The 18,325-nt window shown below is 47.2% G+C and overlaps 2 protein-coding genes across 2 annotated transcripts; both read left to right on the forward strand.

The window, feature by feature from the left end:
* The first annotated feature begins 672 nt into the window (after positions 1–672).
* polg2 (polymerase (DNA directed), gamma 2, accessory subunit) lies at positions 673–3,252 on the forward strand. Its single transcript, XM_084440581.1, has 8 exons — positions 673–1,365; positions 1,447–1,552; positions 1,701–1,806; positions 1,954–2,139; positions 2,244–2,384; positions 2,500–2,580; positions 2,670–2,770; positions 2,915–3,252. The coding sequence occupies exons 1-8, from the start codon at positions 867–869 to the stop codon at positions 3,078–3,080; spliced, it is 1,386 nt and encodes a 461-aa protein (XP_084296707.1). The 5' UTR covers positions 673–866; the 3' UTR covers positions 3,081–3,252.
* Positions 3,253–4,038: 786 nt separating this feature from the next.
* On the forward strand, positions 4,039–17,227 carry srp68 (signal recognition particle 68). Its single transcript, XM_084441514.1, has 16 exons — positions 4,039–4,168; positions 4,599–4,665; positions 4,798–4,911; positions 5,955–6,150; positions 6,625–6,707; positions 7,134–7,243; positions 7,453–7,535; positions 8,051–8,191; positions 11,691–11,789; positions 11,961–12,025; positions 12,654–12,807; positions 12,926–13,020; positions 13,246–13,375; positions 13,553–13,628; positions 14,016–14,068; positions 14,922–17,227. The coding sequence occupies exons 1-16, from the start codon at positions 4,084–4,086 to the stop codon at positions 15,147–15,149; spliced, it is 1,779 nt and encodes a 592-aa protein (XP_084297640.1). The 5' UTR covers positions 4,039–4,083; the 3' UTR covers positions 15,150–17,227.
* Positions 17,228–18,325: the final 1,098 nt, after the last annotated feature.

An 18,325-nucleotide genomic window follows, 5' to 3' on the forward strand; every position in this document is an offset into this window, starting at 1 on the left:
TGTGTGGGTGGGCCTTATAGGTTTTTTGTATTATCGTTTTTTTTTTTTTCTTTCCTTGTATGATATTGTATGTATTCACAGCGGATTGGGCAATAATCGTGTAATGGCCACGATGCCTGCTTATTGCGGTCCACGTTGTTCAGCCTGACAGGAGTCGAGTCACTGTAATGATCACATAGGCTTACACTACATAAATTGCTTACATAAATTAACTTACCGCTTGCTGATACAGCAACGTTGCAAGAGTTCGCAGACGCTTTCGTCTTTTGCGAGCAGCGACTCTAGCATTTTGCACACTGTTTAACACGAGTGCAGCCGTACAGACGAGGGCTGCGCGGCGTCTGTCAGTTGCCATGGTGCCAGCTGCTTCCATGTTCCAGTTGGTTCCGGTGGAGTGGGGAGTCCGTCCCACATTTGGCTTTCCATTTATACACTACCCCTTGATTGAGAGTGCCCTCCACAGCTGCGAGTGACACTTAATTTGGAGGGACACTCGGTGGCGGAGTGGGAAAGGGGTGGTTTGAGATTGGGCCTACATTTCATACAAACTGAAACAACCCGGAAGTAATTGTTTCATATCCGGGTCTTTTCGGGTAACGCATGTTTTGAACTAGCGCTCATCCATGCTTTTGAAGTTCTGAATCTGATGTTTTAAAATTGGCAGGTATTGAACACATGCTTTTCGGCAACAGACGAACGCTTTCCGTGACATACGTGTTTTACCTGTACAAAAGGGGAAAGTACCATTAACGTTATGATTGAAACGCTGTTGCATAAAGTAGAAAGAGCAAGCTGCACGACTACGTTCTACGTTCGTGCTTAAATATATATTATTTATTTAGGTGGTTGATGGGGGTCCATTAAGCATGTTCATTTACTGTGTCAGACGACTGATATTACTACGTGAGAACGTACCAACAACCTCGCTAACGTTATACAGGTTAGCGTTTATTCTGCAGCACCGGCAGCACATTAGACATCGCTCCACCGCTGCAGTGTCTCACGCTGAGGATTCAGACCACATCCAAACATTGCTGCAATTATGCACTGCAAGACACTACATAGCGCCTGGACAGCTCAACAGAGATTCATTCCAGCGTGGCACAAGCTGTGGATATGGACCCTTGGGGATGGAGCTCAGGAAGAACATACTAGACCAGTGGTGGGACTCTGTTATAAGGTCCAGGGCTCAGGTATTTGGGATAAGCACTGTCCATACAGGTCAGGATGGGCAGCTGAAGGTTGTGGACAGTGATGCCTTAAGTCGAGTACTGAACCAGAGTGAACTGAGCAAGGACCAACTTGTTCAGAGGCTACAGACGCTCCTTAAGAGCTGTTCATCTGCTCGGACAAGTCTTCTTCAAGGTAAAGTTAACAGCTACACCCTCAGCCGGTAGCATTCTGTTGCAGTTTAGTCACGGCTTGTAACAGTCTCGTCTTTCCCAGGTGCCTTGGAACAATATGTGCCCTCGTTGGAACTGGTGAACAGAAAGCTGCCCTTTGGCCTGGCAGAGGCAGGGCTGTGCTTTCAGCCCTTAGATGGAGCTTTTTGGTGAGGCTATATCTACCTCTAACCTCTAAAGAAAAGAAAAAATCACATCCATGCAATGGTTAACTATTCTTTCCATCCACTTCTTGGCCACAGCTGTCTATAACATGATTGAGCACATATCAACCAGTAGGTCTCTCCTCCCTGCCAGCCCAGCTGAGACCATCCAGTCTTCCCTGGCGTGGTTCTGCTCTCCCCGCAGCACAGCCCAGTGGCTGGACTACTGGGCCCGCCAGAGGCTGCAGTGGTGGAGGAAGGTGGGTGGGTCTCTCCCTGACGGCCTCCCGGCGCGTGGCTTTCTTAGCGTTCCGTGTGGCGGCGCGGATGTCGGCGCAGTCCAATGAAACATGATCGTATCGTGTCTCCTCCTCCCCTCTCCTCTCCTGCCCCTTCCTCCTGTCCAGTTTGCCCTGGGCCCGTCAGACTTCAGCTGCAGCGAGGTAGCAGAGGAGGAGCTGGGCGGAAGGGCGTCCCGCGGTGTGAAGATAGTGTTCAGTTTCCCGTGGGGCCCGGAGCCCCTGGAGACGTTGCTGAGCCTGGGGGACGCGGAGCTGCTGCAGACACACAAGGGCCCGCGTGCCAAACTGCAGGTCAGTGTCGTGCCCTTTCAGCATAGGAAAACCTTTAGCCTAACGCACCAAACCAAAGCCTATCTCTCTCTCTCTCTCTCTCTCTCGCTCTCTCTCTCTCTCAGTGCAGAGACGGTAGAAAGTCAGTGGTCCCTCATGTCCTGTCTGTGACGGGCAGCGTGGACCGGGGTGTGCTGGCGTACCTGTACAACTCACTACAGCAAGTGAAGAAAGCCAACAGCAAGCAGAAACTACAGCAGAGAAAGGTGATGGCCTCATCTTAACGATCCTCGACCTGAGCATTCGGCTTTTCGCCAAAACATTGGAACTAAGGATGTTGGATATGTACCATCCTCGCTAACTTTTGCCTTTCCGTTACAGGTTTTGAAGCTGCATCCCGTTCTGGCTCCTGTGAAAGTGGCCGTAGACATGGGAAAGGGCGCCACTGTGGAACTCAGACAGGTGAGAAGCCAGATACACACTCGGATCAATGAGCTCTGTCAGACTTGACGTTCGCTACATTAGTTCATTTCATTGTTGTCTATTTGCAGGTTTGTGAAGGCTTGCTGGAGGAGTTTCTGGAAGGAGGGATCTCTGCATGGCCTGGATACTTGGAAACTATGCCGTCCACCATGGACCAGCTGAACACCAAGTAAATTAACAAAATACCTTTTATACTGATCTTCATTGCATGATGCAGTTTAGTTATGTTTTTGTTTCTTAGTAAATGTAATAGCATTGCTGTAAGGATTTTCTCTTATGGTGTGTGTGTGTGCGTGCGCTCGCTTGTCTCCAGGTATGACGAGATGGGGGTGCTCTTCTCCGTGGTTATCGGAGAGACCACGTTGGAGAGCGGTTTACTGCAGGTGCGCAGCAGAGACACCACCATCAAGGAGACCATGCACATCTCCGAGGTCAAGAACTTCCTGACCACATACATATCTGCGGCAGATAACATCTGAAGAAGACGGACCTAACTTCCTCCTGAAGACGGACCTAACTTCCTCCCGACCTGTTACTACGGTTGATGGGGTGGATGGTCCAGGATGTGGAAAATGTGTGATGTTTATATTTGTGCGAGTGTTTTTGAGAAACGTAACTATTTTGTGTAGTGTAATAAATATTTTACTCAGAGCCTTTGGTTGATCGTGGTTATTATTAGTAGTAGTAGTCGAAGAAGAATTCGTTATTCATCACACGACATGCACAAGTGCACTTGACTCAACACACATGTTATGTAATGGGCAACACACACACACACACATGCATCAGGGTCTCCCTAACCCATCCCGTCGTCCTTCCCCTGGGAGCAGACGAGCCGGTCCAAGGGCGTGCATGAGCCACGCCCAGGGACCAATCCAAGTGCTCCTGTGCATTAGTGATCTTTTCTTCTGCATGTTTTTCGTATTGGGCTCATTAAAGGGGAAACCCTTGCGAACACGGGTGGAACATGCAAACTCTGTACAGAAAGGCCCGGGAGATACCCCACCTGAGTACCTGATACCTGTTCCCTGGGGGGAACATCCCTAGTGCCAACAATGTCCCAAGAGGGAATCAAATCAGGACCTTGCTGTGAGGCAACAGGGAAGTACTGTGCCACTGTGCTGCCCTACTAGTAATAGTATTATTATATCGATTAGAATTAATAAATTGTTTTTCTTTCTTCTGAGCCAGAGAGTGAAATATAAAAGGGTGCCTTAAGCACTAGATTATGCTCTTAGTCACTTGTTTTAGAAAGAAGATGCACTTGTGAGTTCTGGCAAGTAGTAGTACATTGGCTTTTCATACGTTAAAAGCAATTATTGTTAGTCGCTTTGGATAAAAGCGTCTGCTAAATGACTAATGTCATGTAATATTGATGCATCGTTGGCATTAAGGGAAGCCCCTCCCACCCTCTCTATTGCCCCCATCATTGTACTTCCGGTGCATTCAGGCAGCCCACAGGAGTGTGCTGTTAGCAGGAGAATGGCCTCAGACAAGCAGCACGAAGCTAAAATAGCAGCTATGGACTTAAATAAAAAATCTTCGGATGCAGGACTCGGATTGGAGAGTATCCTTTCTAAAAGCCTAAGTGGTCTCTTGCCACAAAGCTATTTGTGAGCGATAGCTTGCCTAATCGATAGGAGCTCAGGCTGCCAGTGCTAGCTAGCCAGCTGTCGCTAGTGGGGTTTCATGCCGGATGGCTAGCCTGCAGAGCGCTACGTGTCATTCACTGGCTTCAAAAGCCGATTAGAGATTGTTCTCCATAGACAATTGCTACAATAATCATTGTTAGTCAGTGTTTACATGGTCAAATTTTTTGTTAATCAGCAATAAGCAATATTCGTCCTATTGACTACCACTGTAACAACATATAGCCAGCTAGCCAGCTGCTTGTTCCTGCCTTTCACACTAGTGTACAGTCTGGCGATATGCCCCCTTAAAATGGCCTGCGGAGGTCCCGTGTGTGTGATGGGTTGTTCCTTAACGCTGGCTTGCAGTTCTCCAGATCATCAAGGACTCCCAGCAGCAGCACGGCTTGAGACATGGAGATTATCAGAGATACAGGTGAGAGATGGGACAATTAGTTATTATTATAGCAGTTTGATAGCCACTCAACATGCCATATGGTTCCGTAGTGCTCACTCTTCTCGTATTGAACCATCCACCCCTTCAATGTGGTTTCGTCTCTGTCCGCAGGGGATACTGCTCTCGACGCATGCGTCGTCTGCGCAAGACGCTGGGCTTCAAGATGGGCAACCGCCACAAGTTCACCGGGAAGAAAGTGACTGTGGAGATGCTCACTGACAACAGGTTTGTTAGCTGCCGTCAACCTGGGCACTGGCCTACAAACCCCAGTACACATTCGAGCTGACAGTCGTGCTATGGAAGTGACTACAAATCGGTAGTGATGGGGGAGACGAGGCTTCAGACGCATTGACACGCTTTAGACACAATTGTGTCGGAAAAAGTGTCGCTCTATCGATGCAGTCGATACAGGAGCTCTATAATGACATCTGCTGGTCAGTTCATGGTATAGCGGCTGTATCGACTGATTGACTAGTCAAGTCCTAGAGGAATTTGGCGCAAAATACAAATGTCATATGATGTCTTGTTATATGATGTAATCTAGCATCAACTTGTATGTTGTCACCTGCTCTGTGGGAAATCCAAATCTCATGGATACACCCTTGTGCAAAATAGTTCAGGCCTTTCTGTAGAACTCTCTTAGACAGTGGTGGTATTTAACAAATAACATACAGCAATATTGTCAGGAATCCTTGAGAGAATCATCCGGTATGTGCTGTTCAGTAGACATTTTATTAACTTAGCTTGTGGGGCATATCAACAGTAACTGGGGGGCAGGACTGATTAGGAAAGGTCCCTTCAATAATGACACCCCTGGGTGAGGGTTGAAATGGTAATCAAAAAGAGTGGTAGGCCGCACACAAATCTAGAGAAAAAAAGGAGGCTTAAAAATATTTTCTCATGCTTTTTAATGCAGGTAGCACAGGGGAGAAAACACAAATGTTTCGGTTAGGCCTTCTTCAGGCCTTCTTCAAGTTACACACTAGCCAAAACGTTTGTGTTTTGTTCTCCCCTGTGCTCCCTGCATTAAAAAGCACGAGAAAATATTTTGAAGCCTCCTTTTTTTCTCCAGATGTGTGTGCGACCCACCACTCTTTTTAATTCTATAGCCTAATGCTCCAGGTAGACGCACCTAACAACCTTTGCAGACCCTTGGCTGGAGCGCAATGGTAACTTCTGAACGGTTGAAATGGTATTCAGCCAGGGTACACAACACCGTAGGCTGTAGGACTTTAATCATGGACTAATCCCATTCCTGTTCCTCCCAGGTACCTTCTCCTGGTCCTGATGGAGGCGGAGAGGGCGTGGAGCTACGCCATGCAGCTGAAGCAGGAGGCCAACACAGAGCCACGCAAGCGCTTCCACCTGCTGTCACGCCTGCGCAAGGCGGCCAAGCACGGCGAGAGGCTGGCCAAGCTGTGCGAGAGCCCCCGGGTGGACGCCAAGACCAAACTGGAGGCTCAGGTAATAATAAATAATAATTATAATAATAAACCTTATTTTATATAGCACCTTTCATACAAATAAATGCAGCTCAAAGTGCTTTACATAAAAATAGACATAACATAAACAAAAACAGGAAAATATAATGGAAGATAAAACACAATAAAAGATAACAAATCAAGTAAAATACAGTGTAAAAATGACAATTTAATAAAGTATTGTACTGGACCGACACACCCCAGTAGGACCTACACTAACTGACTGACACACCCCAGTAAGGACATCTCCATGCACCTAGACAAAGAAACGGGTGGTGTGTTGTTTGTCTAATGAACAGAATGTTGCTCTGTGAGAGAGAAAGCGTAGCATTTACCCAGAATGTTTTTTCTATAGCGATGATGACTAAATAGTTTGTCCGGTCCTCCCTATAACTGTTGAAGTGATCCTTGTTCAGCGTGGATATTAAGTTCTTTTCATGCGCTGTGCGGTTTGCAGGCCTACACCTCCTACCTGTCTGGTATGGTCCAGTTTGAGCTGCAGGAGTGGAAGGCTGCCATGGAGGCCTTCAACAAGTGCAAGTAAGCCCCGTACAATTTGGTCGTTTCTATCGCTGTTAGTGATGCACCGATGTGAAATTCTGGGCCGGTACCGATGTTTAAAATAAGAATTTGGCAGATTTGATAAACAATGTTTTATTTTGTTTTTGTTACAATCCCCCCTATTGTGCCAGGGTAACAAAGAAATCCTCATAAAAAAAAAAAAAGTGAACTGTTTTAAAGTTTTTCAGCCCTTCATCAAATGGAAATGGTAAATCCACTGCACTCGTATAGCACTTTTATCCGAAGCGCTTTGCAGTGGCTTCTCATTCACCCATTCACACACAATATCGGCCCGTACCGACGGGCGGCAGATATATAGGCGCATCCCTAATTGCTATCTTGGAAGAAGTACGTTCCGGGTGGAATGATTTGCGGTGTTCTGATTGGCTGGTTTGTGTGTCTCAGGACCATCTATGAGAAGCTGGCCAGTGCGTTCACTGAGGAGCTGGCGGTTCTGTATAACCAGCGTGTGGAGGAGATCTCACCCAACATCCGCTACTGCGCTTACAACATTGGTGAGCCTTATCACACACACACACACACACACGCACACGCACACACACACACACACACACACACACACCCACACGTCATCTCACTTATGAATATTTATATTGATTTATCTCATCTGTATGTATTGACCAAGATTTGTTTTACTTGAGTAAAAAAACAAACAAAAAAAACACACACACACACACCCTGACCAGCCCTCTGTTAACTGCAGGTGACCAGAACGCCATCAACGACCTGATGCAGATGAGGCTGAGCGCTGGCGGGGGCGGAGGCATGATGGCCGAGAAACTGGAGGTCAGCCACCTCTTCATCCTCACACACGTCGTCTCCTGGTGACCTGTGACCCTCACACGTCCTTGCCTGGTGACCTGTGACCCTCACACGTCCTCGCCTGGTGACCTGTGACCCTCACACGTCCTCGCCTGGTGACCTGTGACCCTCACACGTCCTCGCCTGGTGACCTGTGACCCTCACACGTCCTCGCCTGGTGACCTGTGACCCTCACACGTCCTCGCCTGGTGACCTGTGACCCTCACACGTCGTCATGTTCATTGACACAGGGCCCCTTTGTATATTCCTATCCCACTTTTTAAAAATGTAGTTCTCTATCGAGCGGGCGATGAAACTGTCTGAACCAGACTTTTTCATCTGCGTTCGGTGTTGATTATTGATGTCTTCAATGTTGATTATTGATGTCTTCTATGTTGCTTATCGATGTCTTCGATGTTGATTATTGATGTCTTGTATGTTGATTATTGATGTCTTCTTCGGCGTTGATTATTGATGTCTTGCTGCGGTGTCACCTCCAGGCCCTGATCACCCAGACGAGAGCCAAGCAGGCGGCGACCATGAGCGAGGTGGAGTGGAGGGGTCGCTCGGTGCCCGTCAAGATCGACAAGGCCCGCATCTTCCTGCTGGGCCTGGCGGACAACGAGGCCGCCATTGCCCAGGTGGGTGACCACACACACACACTCACTCGCTCGCTCACTGGGGAAGTCTTTGTTAGGTTTATACTGACTAAATCAGTGAAATGTTCCTAATTCTCCTTGTGCCTAATAGTCTTAAAAAATCCCTGACCACACCCCCTATCTACCAAGACCTCATGTCATCCCACTCCCCCTCTGCGGGTGGCGCCCCTCTGCTCGCCCGCCTGTGGGCGGGGCCAGACTGCGCTGTGCTAGGCTGACTTTGGCTAGAGGGACACACCCCATCACACCCACTGCCACTCACAGCCCTGGCATGCGGTCTCTCTCACTGCCTTGACTGCATTCTACGAATTTCAACCCACACGCTCACCTCCCTGTGGGGTAACGCCCATCCGGGCTCCATAGAGGCGATTAGCATCGGCGGTAACCGCCCCAGTGGTTCTGGGACAGGTTTTTGTGTAGGAGGCAGTGGGCTGGTGCCAAATTGTTACAGTATGGTGAAAATGAGTTTCTGTCTCAGAGTCTGTACCTTAAATCTTCCGGGTTGTTAGGGAAGCTTGTTCTTTTGTCCACTCACATACGTGAGGATGAATGCAAAGATAGTGGACCAGCTCGACCATAAAGGCCGCCCCCTTTCGGACCCTGCTCTGTCAGGGGTTGTGCTCTGACGATTAAACACAGCGTCTTGGGCGGTCAATACAAACCTGGCAACCGGAAACACGATTTAGGATCTCAGCAGGTCCTGGGGCCTCATTTATAAAACCTTGCTTAGGATTCGCGCGCCAAAGGTTGCGGGCGTCTGCATGTTCCAAAAAGCAGCCCAACGATTTTCTGCTTCATATCTCAACCTTACCCTGGCGCACGTCTTGTCCCACCCTTTTTAACGCCCGTAATTGCCTATAAATGATCAATGAACCGTCCCATTCATCCATTCATAAAAGTGACGACAATGGCGGCGATTGTCAGTGTGAAATAGTTCTTGTAGCGGAGGTTGAAGCCAGACTGGCGTGACGGCAAGGTGTCACCCTCTTAAACCCAAGATGACAGGTTCAATCCTAATCCACACCACTGTGATGACAATATTATAGACTGCTGTATTATGAAATTGAGCTGTCGAAAACAGTCATCAGTTTAAACGTAGCCCTATGAGGATGATGTACAGTAGCCTGCTGTCCAAAATGTTTGAGTATTTTATTTACAAAATATGCAGAGCGATTTATAAATAGCCTAAATTGCTTATCATAATTTAGGCGTCCTATGAATGTGGATTTGAGTCAAACAAGGCAATGAGAGAGACAAGATTTGACTGAACAATTGTGCTATTTAATTTCCCATTGAACAGACACAAACACCACCACCAACAACATCCTATTTCTGTGTAACAGCTTACGGTGAATCATATTATCTATCAAATATATTCGCCTACATAGCCTAAGTAATCATGTCATGCACAGCAGTCCACACACCATAGAGATCTCTTGTTGCGGTAGGCTAGTCATGTTGGCCCTGACTGTCATTTTCCCCGTGGTGAGAGGGGCTTGTACGACTATAGAGAGTGGTTGTTGCTCTATCAAAATTAAGATGTACATAGTAGTAAAAATATGACCATTCACAAGTCATTCACAACAGTCTTTGATTTATATAGTGATTGCTTTGAGCACTTACACACAGCCTATGCTGTCCACATTATTAATTATGAGAATCAATTTCATAACATGCTATAACCTACTTGCATGTTCTAAAATTTAATCTCATAAATTGTTTAGCGATGACAGGTCCAATTGAGTACGATTTCTGATGGACTGTGCAACATATTTTGAGGGATTGCAATATCGGATATATTTATTGCTCACAGCGGTGTCAATTTCAAAGCGTTTCTCGGGTTTCGCCTTCCTGCCATAAGGTTCTCAGTTTCTCATTTCGCAAGGATCGAGTGTTCAGGAGGGAAGCGCCTTCTCCCACATTCTACCTTCACGTTTGTTTTTTTATTCATCTTGAAGTTTGCTCAGGAGTGGCGTGCACATTCTTTTGTGCGTACTCGAGCTTTATAAAATGAGGCCCTTGGAGAGGACTCTCTCTCTCTCCCTCCCTCTCTCTCTCTCCCTCCCTCTCTCTCTCTCCCCCTCCCTCTCTCTTTCTCTCTCCCCCTTTCTCCCTCCTTCTCTCTCTCCGCTCCCCGGGGAGACCTAACAGGTTCTGCCAGTCCCTCCAGGCGTCGACATGGTGTTGGCACCGTATGACACCGGCCCTTCGGCTGGATGAGAGATTAGTTTCATAGTTTACCCATTAATAATCTGCTCTAAGTGAGATTAGCATTCCTCGTCATGTTTTCACAACACACTTTCAGTTGGTTTTCTTCCAGGAAGTAACACTGTCACAAATCACATGTAGTCATACTCAGAGGAAGGTATTGTGAAATAAAGGAGCAGGTTTTGATTTAATTGATTTTAATTGATTTAATTAATACTACCGGTTTAGAGGTAAAACCAAATACTGAACCATGAAGGCCTTTTTAGGTTACAAACTGGTCAGTGTCCTGTATCTTGTCATGTCTGTATCATAACACATTGTACACAGAATATTTCTCCCATGACTCTGTTCACATTCAAAATGACTCACTTTTTCAGCCTCAAGATCAAAGGCTATCCATCACTGTGTGCGTGTGTGTAAGTGTGTGTAAGAGAGAGTGAGAGAGAATGTGAGAGTGTGTGAGAGTGCAAGAGTGTGTGTGTGTGTGTGTAAGCGTGAGTGCAAGAGAGTGTGTGAGAGTTCACATGAAGAACAAGGGCTCTTTATGGCGGTGAGCTACAGTAACACTAGAGGCATTGAGGAATGTCAGACGACAACCTGCCCGACCGCATAGCTCAGTCTCCTCCAGCCTCCATCACATTCCTGCTCCAAACAACCCCATCCCACCGCCCTCTGTAACGTCTGCTCTGTGAAACGCGCCGTACGAACTCGGCATGTGTTCATTACATTACATTACATAACATGTGCTCAGTATTGCATCCCATTTGTGTGATTCTTAACTCTCTGCCCACTGCAGTTGACTCATTTGTCCACTTTCCAAATTCTAGACGGCACATGAAAGTGTTTAATTGGTAGTTAAGTGCTCAAATGCCGTAACTGCCTGTAGTTAAGCGCTTAGTTAACGCTAACCGGTGATATGTTAAGAGGTGTTTGAACCCACCACCAGTGTCTGCAGTTCACTGCTGCTGAATGGATGTTGCCAGCTCTGGGCATTGTTGTAAACAGTCTCCCCCTCCCAAATTCCTCTCTCTCACCCTTTAGTTTCCCTGCATACCTGTCTATGTACTGTATAAGAAGGTGTACATGATCCCGTAACATGTATGGCGATCAAGGTAGCAATTGCAAATACAGTGGCCTGTATTTCGGCTCATGCACAACACATGCAAATGCATGAGTACTGTACATTAGAATGTGTATACGTCACACTTTTTTTTGGGGACAGACAGATTTGTGATGCGTTGTGTTTCTCCCGTGCCCCCCCCCCCCCCCGCAGGCGGCCAACGAGGAGACCAAGGAGCGTCTGTATGAGACCCTGCTAGCCGAGTGCCGAGACACCATCCATGCTGTGAGGGAGGAACTGAAGGCTGAGACGGTGAGCGGGGGGAGGGGTTGGTGGGGGGGGGGGGCTTATGCGGTCGCGCAGGCCGACTCGAGTCGAATCGGACTCGACTCGCCCACGACGGGCACCAGGGGCTAACGGTTGTGGAGCTGGGATGGACATGGCGTGAGAATAACCGGGTCTGTCTCTCTACCCCCCCGCCAGAAACAACGAGAGAGGACTCCCGATGCCGACAGTGGCAAGGTCTCCAACCTACAGTTCCTGCATAGGTAAAGTGTGTGTGTGTGTGTGTGTGTGTGTGTGTGTGTGTGTGTGTGTGTGTGTGTGTGTGTGTGTGTGTGTGTGTGTGTGTGTGTGTGTGAGAGAGAGAGAGAGATACACTGCTTATTAGGGATGAAAATGTTGGCCGATACCGATAAACGATATTAACACTGCCGTCATGGCTGATAACCGATATTCACTGATGTCGATATGTTATATATAAAAACAAGTTTCTATCATAATTAAATGTTATACATAGTGAATAACACACGGAAACACTCTATTTAAAAAACATTCCGAAGAGCCGATTAAATCATAGATTTACCACATTGTTTCCTCTCAACAACAACACACACAACCACAGCTAGAAGGAAATAATTATCTGCTACTCACATCGGCCCTGTTTTGCACATCAGACCGATACCGATATATAAAAAAAATGACTTAACATTGTTCGATACCGATATGATTGCCGATATATCGTGCATCCTTACTGCTTATGTGTCATGAAGGGTCGCCATGCCGCTCCATGTTGTGGTCCTGTGGTGTGTGTGTGCGTGTGCGTGTGTGCGCGTGTGTGTGTGTGTGGTGTGTGTGTGTGTGTGTGTGCGTGTCTGCGTGTGTGTGTGTGTGTAGCTACCTGACCTACATCAAGCTGTGGACGGTGGTGAAGAGGAACGAGAGCATGGCCCACGTGCTGCAGGCGCAGCTCAAAGAGCCCCAGACGGACGAGAACAAGAGGAGCCCTCGTCCCCAGGACCTCATCCGCCTCTACGAGATCATCCTGCAGGTACACACAACACACACACACAATGATTCTCACATGGAAACAAACACACACACCTCACAACCCCCCACGTCACGTTCTGCGGTCTCTCCTCGGTGACGGTCTCTCCTCGTACCCTCAGAGTCTGTCCGAGCTGTCGGCCCTGCAGGGTCTGGAGGAGGATCACGCCTTCCAGAAGGAGGTGGCCCTCAAGATGCTCGTCTACAAGGCCTACAGGTCAGGAGGCACACACCCACACACACACACACACACACCCACACACACACACACACACACACACACACACACACACCCCTACACACACACACACCCCCACACACACACACCCACACACACACCCACACACACACACACACACACACACACACACACACACCCCCACACACACACACACCCCCCCACACACACACAGCATCACTAACGCTCTGTCCTCTCCGCTAGGTGTTTCTACATAGCCCAGTCCTACGTGCTGGTGAAGAAGTGGAGCGAGGCGCTGATTCTGTACGAGAGGGTGCTGAAATACGCCCGCGAGGTCCAGTCCAAGGCCAAGAGTCTCAACAACAGCCTCAAGGTAACGAGGCGCACACACTCGAGTGACCTTTCGACCTTTCACCTTGACCTGCCGTTGCTCAGGGACTGCGGTGTCTTTGTAAACAAAAGACGTGCGAACAAAGGTTTCCTAAAGAGTGCAATGGGTGCAGATTATAAAGAGCGCAGAGTGAAGATGGACTTATTTCTCCTCCTATAGGATCTCCCTGATGTCCAAGTACTGATAGCCGAGGTCAGTGCTGAGAAATACTCTCTTCAGGCGGCGGCCATCTTAGGTGAGTAAACCCCCAGAGCCCCCGTATAAGGTAACGCCGCGTTCCTTTTGTATCGAAAAGTCGGGATTCCCGGGTTCAACGTCACACTCGTCATCGATACACCATATAATGTTTACTGTCCTGACCTGGGTTAGATGACTAACTCTATCCTGGCTTTTCTGCATCAGTTGTAGCCGTTACGAGTGCGTGCGTGCACGTGTACATGACAGACCTCTGTGGTATTTTTTGGTGCGTGTGTGTGTGTGTGTGTACCGTACTACAGACTTCCATGGTATCGCTTGGTCTGCGTGTCGCGAGTGTGTACATGTATATAGTTCTGTGGTATTATGTGGTGGGGGTGCGTGTGTGTTTGTGTTTGTTGGCGCTGAGGGTGTGTTTGTATTCTAGACACTGAGGACGCTCCGGAAGCGCCGAGCCAGCAGCAGATGAAAGACAACCGGGTAAGAGACGGAAAGCCGGCCTCAGCAGGAAATACTAACCATCTCACAAACTTCACCGAATGGATTCCTACACCCCACTGGAACACAGCCTGCATCTTTCTTAGCCTCAGTTGAATAGAGAAAGCCTAGTAATCGGGCGTGCTTATGTCCCTGACTCAGTTAGATTCAACTAAGTTATATTTGCCGTAGTCAAATGTTATTCATAGTTCTTACTATTATGATAGTGTTTTTTAGTTTGGTTTTATATCATGGAAGTGGGCCTGATGCTTGGCTGGTTCCCATAGCAGGACTTGTGTATAGGAATGACTGAAATGGAAGAGTTATACTTCCATATTTACTGTAGACATCACATGACCAAGCAGTATACTGCCCAGCACTCTCTGACAAGGGAAAAACAACGTCGCGTGCAGCTTGACTGGTTCTTCTTGAGACATCTCTGTTATTTGGCATAGTGCAGTCTAATGAGGAACACTTATCAGTCTGTCAGTGCTTACATAACACTTGAGTGTTTTTTTATTTATTTTATTTTTTGAGGCATTTATGCTTTATTAGGATAGGACAGTGTAAGGACAGACAGGAAAGGTGGGAGAGAGAGAGAGAAAGACATGCAGCAAAGGGCGTGGGCCGGATTCGAACCCACGCCGCTGCAGAAAGGACTAGCCTTTACATGGTAAGCGCCCCTGCCCGTTGAGCTACCGGGGGGGCCCCTGTCGTACGTGTTTTTAATGAGCTAACTTGAGTTGGATGGTGAACGGTTGTGATGAATGCTACTCTATGGGAAGACTGTGTGTTCTTCTGCCTACCTATCAGTCGTTTACCCCTCATTCTTTCCTCTTCTTCCCCCTCGTCCCAGCCCCTGTGTGAGCGCCTGGAAACCTTCCGCCTTGACCCCGCCCTTGTAGGCAAGCAGCCCAATCTGGTGGCGTTCCCGCCGGACTTCCAGCCAATCCCCTGCAAGCCCCTCTTCTTCGACCTGGCGCTCAATCACGTGGCCTTCCCGCCCCTCGACGACAAGGTGGAGCAGAAGGGCAAGGGCGGCCTGACCGGCTACATCAAGGGCATATTCGGCTTCGGCAGCTAAATCTAGCCCCAGGCTTCGGTGAGGCCTCCTCCGGGAAAGGCCTGCGCGAGGCCCTCGTTGATGTAAAAGAACAGGCTGTGTGGATGTCTCTAGCATAGCGGCTAGCTCTCCATCTGAGCTGTGGGAACACCTCGAAAACCTCTGGTTCTAGGCGTTTCCAATCATGCCTTGTGTCTGATGCTCATTCAGCCCGCACACACACACGCACACACACACACACGCCACCTACCCCAGCCCTCTTCACAGAGGGCAAAATAATAAGCCTGTAGTATCTCTTTAATTTTTAAATTTTAATTTCGTCAACTCTAAAAGCGCCTTGTGGTAACCTAGTCTCGATGTCACCCAGGAGGGAGATCGAGGTCGTCTTCTGAACGTTGTCTTAGCTGTTTTATCAATTGTCCTGGCGTCCTAAGGATGACCTCCGAAAGCACAGGGACACGAGTAGACCCCCCGACCAATGCTAAACATTGCTAATAGTTGGGTGACTCACAGTGTGACTATTGCCTGAACTTTAATTACAAGACGTTAATAGCTCGATCACAGCAAGGCTTGGATGGCATCTTAAGCATTGTATTTTTTAATCTTAGCTAGCTAGCGGATGTAAAGCTAGCCACTTTGTCTTAGACTTGTCCTGCATGCTAGTAAAGGTGTCAGGCCTATGTATGGATTGCCTGTGAAGTAACTCGGCATCAAGACAGACAATTGTTAATTTAACTACTCATTAACTTTCTAACTAGCCACTTTATTCAGAACAATACTTCCAGGGACTATTTCTGGAATCTGACAGTGACGTCATCCTGACCTCTCGGGGTCAAAGGTGATTGTAAAAATTGTTCTTAAACCCTACAAGCCCCCTCTCATGAACTGTCGAGGTCACACCAACATCTGGTTGGAGTGATTGGCAGCCATCTTGTGTGGTCTTCCTTAGCCAAGCGCTCCCAGCACCAAAGCCAGTTGTCTGTTTTATCAGATTCCCTCAACTGTTAACGTAAACCCTCATGTTTGCATACGATAACCAACCATACAGGTTTGTGTCACGGTTAACTCTTCCCCCCCCCCCCCCCTCTGGAACTGATCTGTGGAAGTTTGTCTGTTCATCCGAGTCTGATTCTAATCCTTACTAGTCTTATTATCAAGTCATTCATTTGTTGTTGTTTTTCAATGTTATACATTAAACACACAGGGTTTGGGTTGAAAGGTGTGTTGGAATCGCTTCACACATTTTCCCCTTAAAGGAGCCCAAGATAATCATTTCTGTGAACATTATTGGACATTAAATGGGGCATACATTGAATGATGAAACGGATGATGAAATAGTGTGATGTATGATTTTGTTTCAAGGCTTCTAATTAAACGAGTCACATTTACACCAAAACATGACGGGTGTCTTTTTTCTTTTCTTTATTATTATTCGACCATCACTTTTTCTTGCTTGTCCACTCTTGAAATACAGCTAGACTGTATGGAATGTCGTCGACAGCTTTGGTGTAACTGATAATGACTTGTGTCGCGCAGTGCTGTGTAGTATCATTCATCCCAGACGGTAATCAGTGGCTCACCACACCCACGGACGCTCGCTCTCACGTGGATGATCTGTGGGTGCTGTCCCTCTCAGGGGTGTGGGTGTTTGAGGAGGGCAAGGGATGCCTTCGTTGGGTGTGTGTATGAACCGTCTGTGTGTCGTTTCCAGACAGCTGTCAGTGCTACATGCTAGTGTTGCTCAAAGCCAATGAGAGAGGGTGACCCCCCACCTCCGATGATCTCATAAATGACATCAACACTGAAGCTCTCATCCAGCCAGGATGAACTTTCCTCTAAATACTGTACATTATGATCTAGTGGAACGCTTGAGTCGAGCTCAGTTACTAGTGGATGAGTCTTATTATCCGGATAAACGCTTGTCCTCTAAACCAACTAGACAATACCTGTTGCTAATTTGTATCCTCGATCCTTCAGCGCGGTCGTATGACACCCCTTCACACTCTTAGATCTTCCCTTGTTTATCGTTGCTCCTTCCTCAGCGAGAAGTGTTGCCATAGGAACACTGTGTTCCCAGTCTAGTAGTTTCTCTGGCTGTCCTTTCCTCTCTTACTCATTTTATCATTTTTATTGTTTCGTATTTTTATTGATTCTATCCCTTATTTTACTGTATTGTTTTTGTATTGTCTTTGTTTTATTACTGTGAAGCACTTTGAATTGCATTCGCTTGTATGAAACTGTCCTATATAAATAAACTTGATTTGTTTTGATCTCGTGTCTCCTATATACCACCCTCACCTATACATGTATGTGCCCTTGGTCATGTGGTGCGTGTTAACTTCAGGTGTGTCCACATAAGCTCAATACAGAGGAACATTCATGTCACTTTCAGATCTAATTTTTTTTTTTTTTGTAAGCACAGTACCACAATAATATAGAGGGGTGGATACCCTGAATGCTGATTCAGACTGGCGTAGAAATAAGAAGCCATTTCAATGGAATCACCACCATTAAATTTTCATTCTTGTCTAGGAATAGACTTTTTTTTGTATCTGTGTCTGCCTGGGAATCCAGCCTGTATTAAATAAGTAGCCTTGAGAACCAATAGTTCTCGAGCCTAGTGGCCCAATCCAGCTCATAGTTTCATTTAATGGCTATGATTGAAAGGGAACTTTTATTCAATAGTCTCGTTATTGGCTAATTTAACCTCAAAAAAGAGGGCCTCGGTATTCACAGGAACTGGCTCTTTTTGGGACGCGTCATAAAATGTGACTGAGCATATGAAATATTTGGTCTCTCAACCTAAACTCTCTGTCGCAGCTGAAGTCACAGAGTAGCATTCCTCTCCATCTCTCTCTATTGACATGCCCAGACACACCCTCAATCCTGAATGACTTACATGTTTCTGTTGTGGCGTTCACGTTTTGTGATGTACTAGTGCAGTGCCTGTTCAAAATGTGCCCGTTGAGAACAGGCCGACTGCTTGGCCTCCGGTACTTTCTTTAGAACCGCTCATCCAAACAACTTGACACTGGACACTGCGCTTCCTTGGGTCCTGAGCAATACACCTGGCGAATGTCAGCTTCATACAGTGCCCAGTTCTTGAGAAAATCTAAATGCAGACAGACATACAGAAACTCGTTCCATAGTATGATGGTGTACTGCATTCCACATTTTTGATCATCTAGGATTTGCAT

Source organism: Borostomias antarcticus (genome assembly GCF_949987555.1).
Source record: "Borostomias antarcticus genome assembly, chromosome: 7".
NCBI classification, from domain to species: Eukaryota; Metazoa; Chordata; class Actinopteri; order Stomiiformes; family Stomiidae; genus Borostomias; species Borostomias antarcticus.